The sequence below is a fragment of the Sus scrofa genome, chromosome 8, assembly GCF_000003025.6.
Source record: "Sus scrofa isolate TJ Tabasco breed Duroc chromosome 8, Sscrofa11.1, whole genome shotgun sequence".
NCBI lineage: Eukaryota > Metazoa > Chordata > Mammalia > Artiodactyla > Suidae > Sus > Sus scrofa.
Genome location: NC_010450.4, coordinates 10,942,673 through 10,960,076, shown reverse-complemented (window position 1 = coordinate 10,960,076; position 17,404 = coordinate 10,942,673). Strand labels below are relative to the sequence as shown.

The 17,404-nt window shown below is 37.0% G+C and overlaps 1 protein-coding gene across 3 annotated transcripts in view; it reads left to right on the top strand.

Moving 5' to 3' along the window:
* The window catches only part of FBXL5 (F-box and leucine rich repeat protein 5), a 71,849-nt gene that overhangs the window by 27,298 nt on the left and 27,147 nt on the right, over positions 1–17,404 (top strand). For 2 of the 3 annotated variants that reach the window (XM_013978532.2, XM_021101020.1), the window contains 3 exons: positions 10,503–10,718; positions 13,603–13,698; positions 15,009–15,195. In XM_013978532.2, coding sequence (XP_013833986.1) covers positions 10,503–10,718; positions 13,603–13,698; positions 15,009–15,195 — 499 coding nt within the window. The remainder of the gene's footprint in view (positions 1–10,502; positions 10,719–13,602; positions 13,699–15,008; positions 15,196–17,404) is intronic. The other variant, XM_021101021.1, reaches the window with a different exon arrangement.

Below are 17,404 nucleotides of genomic sequence, written 5' to 3'. Positions count from 1 at the left end.
AGTTGACAGAAAAGTGTTCCTATAGCCCAGTGAGGTGGTTAGAGGATGCCCAGAGCGTTCAGTGCCAGGCCACACTTAAAAAGCCATCCTTTTCCTACCTCCATTTTGAAAATTAAAAATCCTCGCTTCAGATATAGGTTTAAATACTAGGGCAGCCCAGGACAGTGGTTCTCATCCTTCGTTGCTCTTTAGAATCACCCCAAAGCTGTTCAAAGTTCTGATGCTCAAACCACTAAAATTAGCATCGCTGAGAGTAGGACCCAGGCATCAAGTATAATGTAAAGCTCCCCAGGTGAGTCCACTATGCAGCCAAAGGGTGAGAACCGCTTATCCAGGAGAAGCATAATGAATGGGTAAGCCATTAGTTAAGCTGTGTAACTTTTTTTTTTTTTTTTGAGTCAGCTTACTGTAGTGTTTTTACCTGCTTTGACTTTTGAACTTATTCTGACAGTATCCTTTAATTACAGGAAAGATAAAAATGAGATTTTTTTCACTGTTTGAAAATTGAAAAGGAAACGTTAATGAGAAGTAGTAGGATCTGAGATCTTCTCTTTGGCTTAGACTGGGGAGAGGTCCAGGATCGGTTGAAATTGTTAGGAAATTTTATAGCCTGTGTACATTTTTCTAGGGGTTTTGTGGCTTTCATCGTATTTCCAGAGGATTGTGACTCTCGCCAAATAGTTAAGAGTCCCAACTTTATCTAGTTTACGTGCTTGAGTAACCAGCCCTATTCAGAAAATTTGAAGAAGTCAGTCACCTATTTTCTGGCATTACCTGGTGATTGGGAATGTTAGAACAAATTTTGAAAATACAGTTCTGTTTTAAAAACCAGTATCTAGTCAAATAAGATTCTTTTTAGGAGTTCCCCTCGTGGCTCAGCAGTAGCGAACCTGTCTAGTATCTATGAGGCAGCAGGTTTGATTTCTGGCCCCACTCATTGGGTTAAGGATCTGGTGTTGCTGGGAGCTGTGGTGTAGGTTGCAGATGCGGCTACTGCCCTGATTCGACCCTTTGCCTGGCAACCTCCATATGCCATGGGTATGGCCCTAAACAAAGGCCAAAAAAAAAAAAAAATGTTCTTTCCAGTAGTTAAATGTCCTCTCTTGAAATAACTGAGAAGGAATTTTCAATTTGACATAGCATAAGTTAAAACTATAAGTAATTATGAATTAATTAGATATAGTTAATGGAATTGGTGTATATATTCATCAGAAAGATTAAAAGTCCAATTTTCTGAACTGTGGATCAGAGACCAAGGTGCTTTACGAAGAAAAACAAAACTACATAGAAATTCTCTATCTGAATTTCTTCTTGATACTAATAGTTAATAAATCGCTCCTGGGATGCCCTTTGGGAATTGGGGGGGGGGACTGAATTGTCTGAAAGGACTATTTGTTTTTATTCATTTATCATCTCAACTTTTGCCTTCACCATCTTTCGGTTGCATAGAGCAGGGACCCAAACAGCACATAGGAGAACTTTACTAAATGAGAGCTAATTTTTGTATTTAAACTAAAAACCTACAGAATGTGTAATTTCACTGTATTCTAAAATGTTGACTCTGAATGCCTGATAATTATACAGAAGTCAGTTTTATTTTGAGTAATGACTTTTCAAATACAATATATTTTTGAAGCATCCATTTATTAGCAATACTAATTATTTATGTGCTTAGACTAGTTTGCTTAGAATAATTTATTCTGAAGTTGTAGACCATTTTAAATAGTGCTGTATAATACCTAATTTAATACTTTGCACCTGGGTTTCCTTTTACATTTAGGTAAAGGTTTTTTGGTAAGGTTTTTCACTGTTGTTATCCAGACATCAGCCTTTTGAGGTGGGTAAAGGCGAGGTATTTTTGTCTTACATCTGGGGATTTGTAGGTCTAGATTAGCTAGACCAAGTTTACAAGAGCAGCTAGTGATAAATCCAGACAGAAACCTAAGTCAGGATCATGATTTCTTTTCTTTTTTTTCTTTTTGGTCTTTTTAGAGTCACAACCGAGGCTTATGGAGGTTCCCAGGCTAGGGGGCCATTCGGAGCTTTAGCCTCTGGCCTGTACCACAGCCACAGCAATGCAGGATCCAGGCCTGGTCTGTGACCTACACCACAGCTCATGGCATTGCCGGATCCTTAACCCACTGTGCGTGGCCAGGGATGGAACCTGCAACCTCATGGTTCCTAGTGGGATTCTTTTCCGCTGCGCCACGACAGGAACTCCCAGGATCGTGATTTCTAGTTTAATTTTCTTTGAATTAAACCAGAGTAGCTTCTGAAAAAAATTTTTTGGTGACAATCTGTTATGACGTCTTTTTGCTAATTCACTGACCTTCCAAATTGGGATGATTTTAGGGAATATTCACATTGGGTCACATCCTTTTTCCAGTTTACTCCACTTCCTCAGTTTTTCCTCTAATACAGCTTAACATTAGTTCTGCCACTGAGCCCGAAGTTTCTGCTCTCAGTTGGCCCTGTAGTAGCTTGTATTGGCCCTGCCAGATGTAGTCCCTGTTCTTTAGGAGATTACAGTCTAACACTCGTGCTAGGATGGAAATCCAGATGCCATACTGGGAGCAAAGGGAGGTATACGGTCAGCTCTACATTAAAGGGTCAGGACTGGGCTTAGAGTCTCTCTGAACTGATCTCTGAAAACAAAGTGGTGGTGGTTATAAGGAAGTCATAGTGCAAAAATTTCCAGACTTAAACATAAACTAGCTGTAAAAAATTCAAGGCTTGGAGCCTTTATGGAGTACCCACATGTTTCAGGTATAAGTATTAAAATGCCATTCACTTTATCATTTTATAATGATGGGACATTTTATGACCAAAGGCATAGGGAAAAACTAAGCTGAGTAATTTAAACAGATTATTTTTGAAAAATTGAATGAGTATAGCTTTATGAAGAATTCATTCAGTTTTCATTGTTCTCTTATTTCTTGGCATACTTTTAAAGACTGTTACTGATTGGCATTGGGAAGATTGATTTATTGGAGAGAATATTGAATTGAGAGCTAAGGAGAGGAAGGAAAAAGGAATTTAATGAGTTCTTAACTACATGCTTACGTATTTCTTTTAATCTTCACAGGAGCCCTGTGAGACAAGTATTATCCCTCATTTGAAGATGAGGAAACAGACTTAGTGGTTAACTAACTTACCCAACTCACTCAACTAGTCATTAGGGGAGCCTGAATTTTAATCTTAAGGATTTTTTTCCTTTCTGAAGCCCATGTTTTTTGCTTTACCTTACTGGTTCTGCTACTTATTACTAACTGTGTAATTTTATTCTACTGTATGATTTCACCTGTGGATCATAGTTTTTTCCTGTCTGTAAGTTAGTTAGAGCAGATAAGTTTTCTTCGTTGAGTGTAAATCTTCCTTGATTAAATGAAAGCATTGTCTGGCTGACAAGAGAAAAAGTAAAAACTTATTTGGGGTAACAGTATTTGAATTTTTGTTACGCTGCTTTTCATGTATGTTTTTGAACTTGATATCTAGTCTTTGAGTGACACCCAACTAATCAGTGTGAAGCCGGCTCTAAGTATGATTTTAAGTGTCTCAGACAGAAAGTCAGTAATAAATATCAGAGATACCGTGTTACTGATTGTTACTATTTGTTGATTATGTGTATCCTATTCTACTTAGGTTCCTTGCTGAATTTGCCAGGCATAAGAGGGTGCAAACTTATAGATCACTTAACTTTTACTGTAGAGCAGTTTTTCAGAGTGTGTTCTGTGACCCATTAGTGGGTCATGGAATCAGATTTGTGGGTCAGAAATATCATTAAAAAACAAATTGGAAAAGTAAATGGTAGAGTATATCACAGGCCAGAGAGGGAAATATCATTTCCTCATATTCATTTGAAATATTTGTGATATGTATGTGTCTGGATCTTGTTCTATTTCATACTAAAGATTATGGTTTAACTTGTTTGAAAAAACTCTTCTCTAGAGCATCAGCTGCGACGCTATTGACATTTGGGCCAGGTGATTGCCGTGGGGGCTGTCCTGTGCCTTGTAGGATGTTTAGTCCATCCCTGCCATTTGCCCAGTAAGGTATCAGTAGTGCTTCTGTGATAGTGACAACTAAAAATGTCTTTAGACCTTGCTGGTTAATTCCTGGGGGACAAAATCAATCCCCTGGTAAAAACTATTGCTTTAGAGCAAGCATTTTTTTCTGACAGTTTACTCTGTTGGATCTACAAAGATAGCTTTATGGTTGGGATAGATGTCCATCTTGTGGAAAGTAAGGTTTTAGAGTCATAGAGATTTGAATCTTTGTTATCTACTAGTTGAACGGGTTTGGGCAAGTTATTTTCTCTGAGCCTCAGGTTTTTCACCTATAAAATGAGAATTATAACACCTGTTTCCTAAGATTTTTGTTAAGAATTAAATAATATCTAAAAATACTTAGTATGACCTAGCATGCCATAGGCCTCAGTATGTCCCAGATACTATTAGTGTCCAGGCTTATTTTTTTCTCAGTCAAGTCTCTATGGTTGAATAACTTTGCAGAGGCAAATAATTTTATTTTATTTATTTTTTTTACCATTAAATATTTTATATAGCATAATAAAAAGAATAACTTAACTAGTAAGAATAACAAAAATAATACACCCTCTGAAAAATAAGTAAAATATAAAGTGCATAAATTGGTTAAAAAACAGTGTAACTATATAAATATGTCCTCACAATTTGTTACATCTTATTGATTCTTCAATATAGGCATTGCACCATTCTAGGTGATGTGATAAACAAGACATTATAGACCTTACATTGTACCATGGAGAGAAATGGTTATTAATAATACAGTTGTAGAACTGTATTATTTAATTGTACAGTTTCATTATTTAATTATAATTATCATAAATTCTTTGATGGAGAGGAAATCAGAATCAGATCTAAGGAGACTTCAGCATTCCAAGAACGATGTCAAATGACCCCCTTCATGGCGGATTATGCGCTTATTTACCATGAGATAAATTTCTTCTCCAGAGATTCCTTGTTTGTGTATCAGTTGTAGATTTTTGGTTTGCAGTTATTCTGAAGTTTTGATATAAGAGTATGTATATGAGATTTTTTTAAGTTGTTGTTCTCTTAATTGCAAGTTCATCTCCAGTGTCCTGCATTTGATTCTCTGGTTTCTGATTTTGGTGGTATAATTGTGCATGGATTATTTTGTATCTTTACTGTATATGTACCTTTATTGGTGAGTCTTGTCATTTGTGGAATTTTTGTTTCCTGTTGCTGTCTTTTCTTTTCTGCCTAGAGAAGTTCCTTTAGTATTTGTTGTAAGGCTGGTTTAGTGTTGCTGAATTCTCTTAGCTTTTGCTTATCTGTGAAGGTTTTGATTTCTCCTTCAAATCTGAATGAGAGACTTGCTGGGTAGAGTAATCTTGGTTGGAATTTTTTCCTTTCATCACATTAAGTATATCATGCCACTCCCTTCTGGCCTGCAGAATTTCTGCTGAAAAATCTGCCGATAACCTTATTGGGGTTCCCTTGTATGTTACTTGTTTCTTTTCCCTAGCTGCTTTCAAGATTTTCTCTTTGTCTTTAATTTTGGTTAGTTTGATTAATATGTGTCTTGGTGTATTCCTCCTTGGGTTTATTTTATATGGTACTCGTTGTGCTTCCTGGATTTGAGTGAGTGGTTCCTTTTCCATGTTAGGGAAGTTTTCGGCTATTATCTCTTGGAATATTTTTTCTGTCTCCTTCCCTCTCTCTCTTCTCCTTCTGGCATCCCTATAATATGGATGTTGGTGCATTTAACGTTGTCCCAGAGTTCTCTGAGACTCTCTTCATTTGTTTTCAATCTTTTTTCTCTTTCCTGTTCCGCATCTGTAATTTCCACTAATCTGTCCTCCATCTCGCTTATTTGTTCTTCTGCCTCCTGTATTCTGCTGTTGACTGCTTCTAGTGAATTTTTTATTTCAGTTATTGTATTTTGCATCTCTTCTTGTTTAAGTTTTATATCTTGTATCTCTTTGGTCAGTGTTTCCTGTAAGTTATCCATCTTTTCCTCCAGTTTATTTCCAATGTCTTGCATCATCTTTAGCATCAACAATCTAAAGTCTTTTTCCTGGAGGCTAAGAGTCTCCTCCTTGCTTAGCTGATTTTCTGGGGTTTTTCCTTTCTCCCTCATCTGAGTTATAGTTCTCTGTCTTTTCATTTTTATAGGTTTTTGGTGTGGTGACCTTTTTACAGATAATAGAGTTGTAGCCTCTCTTACTTCTGGCGTCTGCCCCCCTTGTGCCTGAAGTCTGTATGGGTGCTTGCTGTAGGCTTCCTGATGGGAGGGGCGGATGCCTGCCCACTGGTAGGTGGAGCTGATTCTAATCCCTCTGGTGGGTGGGGCTTTGTCTCTGGATGGGATTAGAGGCAGCTGTGTGCCTGAGGGGTCTTTAGGTAGCCTGTTTACTGAGGGGTGGGGCTGTGATTCCACCTGGATTATTGTTTGCCCTGGGGCTTCTCAGCACTGACTGACGGATGGGGCCAGATTTTCCCAAAATGGCCCCTCCAGAGACAGGCAACTGCTGAATATTCCCGAGAGCTTTGCTTTCAATGTCCGTCCCTCACAACAAGCCACATTCACCCCTGTTTTCCCAGGATGTCCTCCAAGAACTGTGGTCAGGTTTGACCCAGATTCCTATGGAGACCTTGCTCTGCCCTGGGACCCAGTACACGTGAAAGTCCGTGTGCACCTTTTAAGAATGGGGTCTCCGTTTCCCCCAGTCCTCTGGAGCTCCTGTGCACAAGCTCCACTGGCCTTCAATGCCAGATGCTCCAGGGGCTCTTTCTCCCTGTGCCAGATCCCTGCACGTGAGGTTTGATGTGGGGCTCAGAACTCTCACTCCTGTAGGTGAGTCTCTGTGAACCAGTTAGTTTTCAGTCTGTGGAGCTTCCCACCCAGGAGGTATGGGGTTGTTTATATCGTGAAATCACCCATCCTACCTCTTAATGTGGCCTCCTCTTTTTGGAGGGGCAAATAATTTTAAAAATTAATTCATATGCACAGAATTTTTAAAAAGTTAAATTGTATATGCTTAGGTTATTCTTTTCACTTCTAAGTTTACTGACTTTTTTAGGTACTAGGTTAAAAACAGTTGCTCTTTTCAAGTGGAGAAAAACTAACTTGGGTAGGATAAGGACTTCTAATGATAGTTTTATTAGGGCTAAGTCTATGAAAAGCCTAAGTAGGCTTATGTGTATATAATCTTCTGTATTTTTTAATATATTAACTGATTAAATCATCACAAGAGCCTTATGAGGTAGTTAATGTTATTAGCCTTATTTTGCAGGTGAAGAAACTGAGTGAGGTACAGAGCAACTTATTGACTTGTTGGCAGAGATGGATTCACACCTAAGCAGTCTGGCTTCAGAGTCAGTACTTTTAACCACTCTGTGGGATTGACACTATAAATTAAGAGTCTTTTTGTCTGATTTGGGTCTCCATCTGTAGCATGAACCAGGTCTTTACCTTAATTTGTTATTAAATCTGAAATATTTTCTAATTGTCTATTGAGAATGTATGCAAAACTTCCTGTATGCCTTTTGAGATGTTATTTTTCAGTGAGGGCATTATTTACTTTTTTGCCATGGTTTTTGTTTTTTAAGAATCTTACAGCCATTATTAATGCTTTCATTTGATTTACCTCATATTTCTACTAAGGCTCTTTTATGTTTTTAAAAATAAAATGACACATGATAGTATTTGCTGAGGTTAGTCACTAGGGAATTTTCTTGTGATTTTTGTGTGGCATTTTTAGGATAAAATCTACAACATTGTTTTAACTAAATCTGTCTTTGTTGTTTTTGTATAGCTCAGGAGCTAAGAATGGTTTTTACATTTTTAAGTAGTTGGAAGCAAATATTTTATATGTGAAAATTATATGAAATTTAAATTTTCGTGTCCATAAATAAAATTTTATTGGAATACAGCCACACTTATTCTTACGACCACTTTTGTACTATAATAAATGAAATGAAATGACTGCTACAGACAGTATGGCTCACAAAACTTAAAATATTACTGTCTGGCCCTTTATAGAAAAAGTTGCCAAACCCTGTTCTAGATAATTTATTTATTGTGGCTACTGTTCATTGTCTTATTTCCCCTCAGTAGAAAGTAAGTTCCATAAGGGTAGAGATGTCTGCTTTTGTTTACCAAGGTATCCCAAGTATCAGAAACAGTGCCTGGCTCATAATAGCTGCTCATTAAATATTTGAATAGGGTAAAAAGAATGCATGAATTTATAAAAGTGACTAATTTTTAGAATAATTATAGCTAGTATTTATTAAGCATCAATTCATTTTATTTATTTATTTATTTATTTTTAAAACCTTTTTCTTTTTTTTTTTTTTTTGTCTTTTTGCTATTTCTTGGGCCGCCCCTGCAGCATATGGAGGTTCCCAGGCTATGGGTTGAATCGGAGCCATAGCCACCGGCCTACGCCAGAGCCACAGCAACGCGGGATCCGAGCGCGTCTGCAACCTACACCACAGCTCACGGCAACGCCAGATCGTTAACCCACTGAGCAAGGGCAGGGATGGAACCCGCAACCTCATGGTTCCTAGTCGGATTCGTTAACCACTGCGCCACAATGGGAACTCCTAAGCATCAATTCATTTTAATCTCACAGCATCCATGAAGTACAAGTAGTGTTAACATCAAGAAACTAAGACATTGAAGGAGAAAAGAAACTTACGCAGAATTACACAGCTAAGTAAATGGTAGAATTGGAACTGAATCCTGGAGAATCTGGCTCTAGGTCTGGTTTTCTATATATGAGTCTTAATACATAACTGCCTTTTACAGATCTTGGTTAAATCTATTCTACATAGTGTAGCAGTTTTGCCTTAAGAGTTTGTCATCTTCTCTGATGCTTTGTCATGAGTCTGCTATCCCTGCCCAGAACAGGCAATTTAAGGTGGTTTAGACTCTGTTTCATTTTAGGAAGCTAGATCAGACTTTACAAAGCAAGTCTAGGAAGTTTGGTGTTTGTAGCTTTTTCTCCATTTGCTCTCGATTGTTTTTAACCTAATTAGGTTTTCCCTCTTAAAATGAATTTTGAAACCGGAATCGACATAATAGAAGGTAGATTTAACATGTCAGTGTAGGTAATGGAAGGTCTAAATATTACTTTGAGGAGTTCCCGTCGTGGCGCAGTGGTTAACGACTCCGACTAGGAACCTTGAGGTTGTGGGTTTGATCCCTGGCCTTGCTCAGTGGGTTGGGGACCCGGCATTGCTGTGAGCTGTGGTGTAGGTTGTAAACGTGGCTCGGATCCCGCGTTGCTGTGGCTCCGGCGTAGGCCGGTGGCTACAGCTCCTATGAGACCCCTAGCCTGGGAACCTCCATATGCTTCAGGAGTAGCCCTAGAAAAGGCAAAAAGACCAAAAAAAAAAAAAAAAAAAATTACTTTGAACCTCAGCTTGAATCAAGTTTCTTGATGATATATATGCTTTAAACATGAGAATTTAACTTGGCATGAAATGTAAAAAAATAAAATTACATCAGAATAGTCATTTTCTCTTGTTGAATAGTAGAATTAAATAAAATGACAGTGTATGTATTTCTTTATATTTTCATTGATTTTTATCTTTCCTTCAAGTGTATTTACTTTCTCATGCTCTGATGTGCTAGGTTTTCACAATGTACTGTTCAGTGCCTGCTCTCCAGAAAAGTACGTGATTCCTTACATAAATAAATGTTCATCTTGGTTTTCTTAAAAAAAAAAAAGTTCCCCTAAAATTATCTAATAATGTTCTGTTCTTTTTCTTCTTCTTCTTCTTCTTTTTTTTTTGGCTGCACCCGTGGCATATGGAAATTCCCAGGTTAGGGATTAAATCCAAGCAGCTATGCGACAGCTCTGGCACCACTGGATCCTTAACCCACTGTGCCAAGGCTGGCGATCGAACCTGTGCCATCGCACAGACAACACCGGATTCTTAATCCCCTGTGCCACAGTGGGAACTCCTCCAATAATGTTCTAATAGCTCAATATAATTATTTTTCTGAACAGATCAGACTCATCTAGATATTAAAGATTAAACAATTATAATAAAAAGTTTTGATTTTTTCACATTGTAAGAGTAATATAATAGCATAAAGACCATTATGAACAAAGAAAAAAGTGTGTCACATTATCCTGACACAGCTCTTTTAATGTTTACATGTAACTCTATGGATTGTCTGTATTTAGTATATGTATAGAGTAATGGGATTTTAGGTTTCAAGGAAATATGGTTAATTCCGTTTATTTAAAGAAACTGTTTTGTTGGTGCATACATCCTTCAGAATTCAAACTAACGTCTTCCTGGCGTAGGGCGCTTTTTATTGTACCATTATAACTTATTAATTTATGAATATCCTTTCCTACTTTAACACAGTGTAGGGGAGGTATTTTGGTGGGTCCAAAACCGAATAGGAATGCATTTGAATATTTTTTCTTCGTGCATATTTGCATGTATTTATTATGCCTTTCTTTTACAATTTTTGTTCAGCTTTCTAAAACCAACTTTTCCAACAACAACGATTTCCGTGCTCTTCTGCAGTCTCTGTATGCTACTTTTAAGGAGTTCAAAATGCACGAGCAGATAGAAAATGAGTACATTATTGGTTTGCTTCAACAACGCAGCCAGACGATTTATAATGTACACTCTGACAATAAACTCTCTGAGATGCTCAGCCTCTTTGAAAAGGGTCTCAAGAATGTTAAGGTGAGTTGCAAAAATGGATATTTATTACAACTTAGGCCATCTTCCCATATGTCCTTGGTAAGACTTTTTAGCATTTTATAGAAAATGATGTTATGTTAAGGAAATAAAAATGACTCTGTCATTTGTTAAAGGCAGTAAGGAAGCATTTCTTCAAGGGGTTTTTGCGATGGGGTTTTGCAGAATGGGAGAGAGCTTGGGCTGAACTCTGAGTATAACAAGGACAAGTGGGATTTATCGCCAGGGAACAGGGTGAGGGTCAGGAAAATTACTGGGAGGAGACATCAAGGCTGGGAGATTCTTGCTGAAGGCAGACCAAGGGGGTAAGATATTGCTGGTGGGTGGATACTGAGGGTTATCAAATGCCAAGGGTGGCTGGTAGACTAATTTAGGATGATTTTTGCTAAAACTGGACTAAATGTCCAGGGATAGAGCTCAAGGTCAGGGCCTAGTTAAGAAGACTCAGTGGATCGAACTCAGGTTTGGTGAGAATCTTTGTCAGTTACCTCTTTATCACTGTTATGTAAAATTTTATCATGAGTGTTGTTCACCAAATCTTAAAGGTGTTTTTGTAAGTTGAAATTTTAATTACTGTAAAAATTTTACTTTCTGGTAACATTTGCTGAACTCTTTTTGTTTGTTTATTTACTTATTTATTTATTTTGTTGCTGAACTCTTAAAGCTGTAATAAATGCAGTTATTGGTGACTGAAGGTAAAATTGTTACCAGAATGAACAGGGCCATAAGGGTGATTACAAAGAAAATATATATACATATATATATATGTATGTACATTTTCATCTTTTCAAGGGCCACACCCGCGGCATCTGGAGGTTCCCAGGCTAGGGGTCTAATTGGAGCTGTAGCCGCCGGCCTTCGCCAGAGCCACAGCAACGCCAGATCTAAGCCACATCTGCGACCTACACCACAGCTCACGGCAATGTCAGATCCTTAACCCACTGAGCAAGGCCAGGGATCCAACCCGCAACCTCATGGTTCCTAGTTGGATTTGTTAACCACTGAGCCACAACGAGAACTCCTACAAAGAATAATTTTTAATTGAATAACATAATTAAAGATATTTTGGGGGTGTAGTTTAGGATAATGATATAGATAAATTTTCCTATAATAGATTTTGTAGGATATTTGAATCTTGATCTTCATTCATTTCTCTTCTAGTTTGGTGAAGCATAGTCTTTTAAGTTACAGCTCTGTCAAACCACCCTGCACCTTTCATTAGTAGATTTATGTTCTAGAAAGACTGTTCTACAGTGGGGAATAGGATAGTTTGAAGGGAAAGAAAAGACTCAAGCAGTAAGACTGTTATTAAAAAAATTATTGTAATGGTCTCTGGAAGACTACGTGGTGGCTACTGGGTGGGGAGGTGAGAGATTGGATAGGGATAGGGTACTGGCGGGGAAGATGGTATAGAGAGATTTGTTTTTTATTGACTACTGCTTTGTACTCTTTGAATTTTATATCCTGTTTATGTATTACCTTTTCAATAAAATGATTAAGATCTAAAGTGGTGACTAGTGGAGATAGGAGGGGACAGACTTGAGAATACTGTAGGATATACAGTGGACAGAAGGTAGTACTTGCATATAAATGGAGGAGGAAAGGAGAAAGAGAAAGGAAATAACAAGAATTTAGCCTGACTTTCTAGGAAATATAGAACAGGTTTGGAAAGTAAAAAGATCCATTATGGTGGGTTTGAACTGCTTGTACAGTCCAGTTGGGCATTTATTAATAGGGGGAGGCATTAGTTGGGTTTCAAGGTTGGAAGAGTAATGTGGTTTAGAAAAGCAAATTTGGTAATTATTAGCACGTAAGTGGAAATGGAATTCGCTAGGGTGTGCTTAGGGAAAATGTGTAAAATACTAAGAGAAAAGGACATTGGGTAGATTATTGGGAGGCAGTTGAATAAATTAGTTCAAAAAGGAGGAGACTAGAGAGAACTTAACAGGGATAAAATATTCCCACCTTTTAAAAGTTTTATTGTTTTATAAATTTTCCACACGTATTAAGTTGAGAGGGCTGATACAGAAGTGATGGATAAGTTACAGGAAGATGTGAACTTTTTAGCTGTTGTCCGAGATTAGAGTAATTTACTTCAAGGGGTAGAGAGCTCCTTGCTTTTGGAAGTGTGTATGGCCTTCTGCAGGGTAATGGAACCAGTGTTCTGAATTGTTTCGTGGAGGATACCCTAGATAACCTTCAAGGGATTCTGTAATGATAAGAGTCCAGTGGGCCCTAGTGAGCTCAGAGATATATCAGGAACACTGACACTTAAGAGCTCGTGTAAATATATGCATTAGAAGTCAGTAGAAGTTTTGAGCAAAAACTTGTTACTTTTGGACTTCTTATGAAATTTTTTTTTTTATTTTATTGTATATATATATTTTTGTCTTTTCTGGGGCCACACACGCAGCATATGGAGGTTCCCAGGCTAGGGGTCTGATTGGAGCTGTACCACCAGCCTTCGCCAGAGCCACAGCAACGCAGGATCTGAGCCGCATCTGCGACCTACACCACAGCTCCTGGGAACGCTGGATCCTTAACCCACTGAATGAGGCCTGGGATTGAACCTGCAACTTCATTGTTCCTAGTCAGATTCATTAACCACCAAGCCATGATGGGAACTCCTGAAATTTTTAAAAAGACGTATGAGATCACATTACTAAAAAGAATTCAGGGTTCCTTTAGGAGATGTCTTAAGGACATCTTTTATCCTTGGAACAGTACAGAGACCACTTTGCTATTTGTTAATCTGAGTTTTTTTCCTGAAGTTTCATGTTACATTTCAAGCTGACTTCCTAGAATCAGCTACAGTATAAATACTGAAGCAAAATTTTTATAGAATACAATTTTTTTGGATTTGTTCTAGAATGAATATGAGCAGTTAAATTATGCAAAACAGCTGAAAGAGAGATTGGAGGCTTTTACAAGAGATTTTCTTCCTCACATGAAAGAGGAGGAGGAGGTAAGTGTAATTTTTCCTCCCCGTGGTTGTGACTTATAAAATTAAAAAAAATGTTATTTTGCCTTTGATTCTTCAAAATAATGCATAGAAAGTTGAATCACTAGCAGGTGAAGAAAATTCTAGATGAATTTCTAGCAAGTGAAGAAAAACCCGAGGGAGAACATGAATTTTGTTTCCTTAGAGTTTGTTGCTTTTCATTGAATGAGTGGTTGAATTCATTTACTCAACAAATATTTATTGTCATATTATGTGGATGGCATATGTTGAATATTAACTTTTTATGCCACCTAAGTCTTCTCTGAACCTTAAACTTTTTAAGTTTTTTGTATTTGCATACTAAGTTTAAAGAATTTTTAGCATTCTTTTCTTAGTCATGGATTTTAGTAATTAAATGGTGGTGGTAAACTTACCAGTCTTATGCCTAGGGCACATGTATTAGGATGTCATTGAATGGATGAGCAAGACATTTCCTCTTCTTTCTCTAAAGTGGGATGAGAAAGGGTAATGAATGGAGAACATGTCTTATGAGGAACTAGATTCCTGTTCACCTGTAAATCAGTTGTAGTCGTTTTCACTCTAATAAGGCTTTAACTTAGATGGGCTATTGTAAAAAAAAAATCTGTTTTTAAGCCCTTTCCAGACCAGTTAAATTGGGTGGGAGGCAGTGACATGGGTGTGTTTTAAAGGCTCCTCAATTCATTGTAATATGTAAATATGCAACCAGCATCGAAACCGCTGAGCCACTAGAGCTGTGTTTCTTAACCTGTGATGCACATCAAAATTAGCGGTGGAACAACAACAACAAAAAGCTCTTAGCTCCACCTCTAAAGATTCTAATTCTGTCACTTGGAGATTGGGATTAAACATCTGTTCAAAGAAGAAATCTAACTAGATAACACTGAATAGTTGAGGGTCTTAGTAGAGCTCTGACTTTTAAGGTCTAGTACGTACACTGGGTACCGTTCTCATATGATTTATTAGAGGCCCTGTTTGGGTAGAGGTCAGTTGCCGTAGTAGCAGAAGGTAGTTAAATGACTTAAATGTCTCATCGTAAGAAAGTGATTAAGAGTGTATAGCAAGGTCTGTATAGGAAGACCTTCTGGTTCAGTTGCTTTTAAATTGTTTAGGGATTGACTGAAAGAAGGCTCTCTTTGCAATTTTGGGGTAAGCCAACTTGGTAACAACTGAATTTTTATGTCTTCCAAATACGTGATCATGATACTACATTTGAGCCATTAATAATTTAAAAGATGTAGACTAAAACAAAACGAACTTAGTGTATTTTCTTATGAGTATTTTGTTTAATCTAGGTTTTTCAGCCCATGTTAATGGAATATTTTACTTATGAAGAGCTTAAGGATATTAAAAAGAAAGTGATTGCACAGCATTGCTCTCAGAAGGATACTGCAGAGCTCCTCAGAGGTCTCAGCCTGTGGAATCAAGCGGAGGAACGACAGAAGTTTTTCAAATACTCTGTGGATGAAAAATCAGATAAAGGTGAGATTCATATATTTAGATAGTCAGAAATTTATTTGTTCCCAGGCCTTTTATTTCTTCTTGATACGAACTTTAGATTTTGTTTGAGGAATAATCTTAAACCATTCGTTTTCAGGAATAGTAAGTTTCATTGAGGACCGTAGTTTCTAGCTTAGATTTCGGTGTTGTCTGTGGTAATTTAATAGTTATATACTTAGACCATGTGCAATATAGTGTTTCTTAAAGGAGTTTATATTTACATAGTAATTTTGATAAGCAATAATAACACTTTCAATATTATTATTTAAGTATCTGAATATGTAATAATAATTATTAGTATTATTTTGGCCAATCAAAATTATTGAAAAGTACTGTATACAGAGCACTTTTGCAGTGTCGTCTAATCTTCTGAGCTCCACTGACCATAGTGGCAGTTTTTATCCTTCCTCGTTTTTTTAATCAATTTTCAAAATCATTTAATGCTTTAAATCAACTATACTCTAATAAAATTAAATTTTATTTATTTATTTTTTGTCCTTTTTTTTTTTTTTTTTTTTGCCTTTTCTAGGGCCACTCCCTTGGCCTATGGAGGTTCCCAGGCTAGGGGACTAATCAGAGCTGTAGCTACCGGCCTACGCCAGAGCCACAGCAACATGGGATCCAAGCCAATCTGCGACCTACACCACAGCTCACAGCAACGCTTGGATCCTTAACCCGCTGAGCAAGGCCAGGGATCGAACCTGCAACGTCATAGTCCCTAGTCGGATTCGTTAACCACTGAGCCACGGTGGGAACTCCAAAATTAAATTTTAAAAAAAAGCATTAATAATGCTTATAGTTTTTTCTCCCTTCTTTCTTATTCTCTTAGCTTGTATCCAGGAATATACAGGAGAATGAATAAGGGAGGCATAATTTCTCTTTGTACAGTCACTGAGAAAAAAAATGCCAAATGCAATATGCCTGCTTTTTTTCTTAACAGACTACTTCCTCATTTTTATTCTTTATTTTCTTCTATAGCTTTGCCTTTTAAAACATTGTTAAATGAAATTACTGGCATCCTTAGGCTAGTAAGAATTTTTTTTTGCTTTTGCTAGATGAGCAATAGCAATGAAATTCCTGTTAAAATTGCTCGAAAGTCTTTGAAATTAGTCCTTTTCTCTTTTATTTAACAAATTAGGTGAGCTGCATGTTGAAACAAAACTTTTTATAGGTTAAGATGTAATTAAACCCATAAAGCTTGTGTGCATCACTCTGAAATGCAGACACCAAGTCATGACCTGTTGTGTCTGGTTTAATTGTAATTATAACATGGGATTTAAAAGCATCACACTTATTACATTGAATTTTCCCACTCCTTCAAAGTAAATTATATAGCTGTATTATATTTAAAACATTTGCCATTTGAAAAAGGTTAGGTTAAAGTATTTTGATCATAGAATTTCTATATTTAAGTTGCTTTGTGAAGACAAATCTGATATATAAGGTACTGAAATTCTTTTTAGTACTTTAATGACAAAATTTTTATATTGTATATTTTTTATTGTACACCAAAGGAAAACTAAAATAATACATTATGGGAGATTGGATAGCCAATGATTTTTTTCTATAATAGTTGCTGACAGAAGATTCCTGATAAATGTATACCAAGCATTAGAAATATTTATTTTGTATTGTGTCAACTGACTGATAAATAAGATAAGTAGGTTAAGGCACCTAAAGGTTAAAGAGGTCAGATTTCACCTATCTCATACATGAGATGTGAAAATTAAGAGGGAACCCAAGGAAGATACTGACAGGAGTTGTAATGCATGAATGAATGGAAAATGTTGTGAAATTTATGTGTGTCATTAAAAACACTGTGGAGATCTCATGATCTTGGCCGACTCTGCACTTGCTGACTTGAAGCTGTATAACCTGTTAGGTTCCTTTTTCAAATGATGCTGCTTATGCTACAAAGTGAGTATTGTTTTTTTTCTGTGATGCCTTTGTAAGAGGAAGTCAATTCTGCGTTCATTATTGTAGCTCCCACTGATGAAGTACGATTTAGGCTATGGTAGCTTAAACCTACAGGTTCTTAAGTTTAACATGTCCACGTTACCTTTAATCCATATTATTTCTTTTTCACGTCTTGCAAGCAGGAAGGAGTGGACCTTAGGCACTGGATTTTATTTATAGAAGTGTGATTGTAATTTCTGCTGCATTTGCTCTTACAGACTTTAATGTTAAAGTT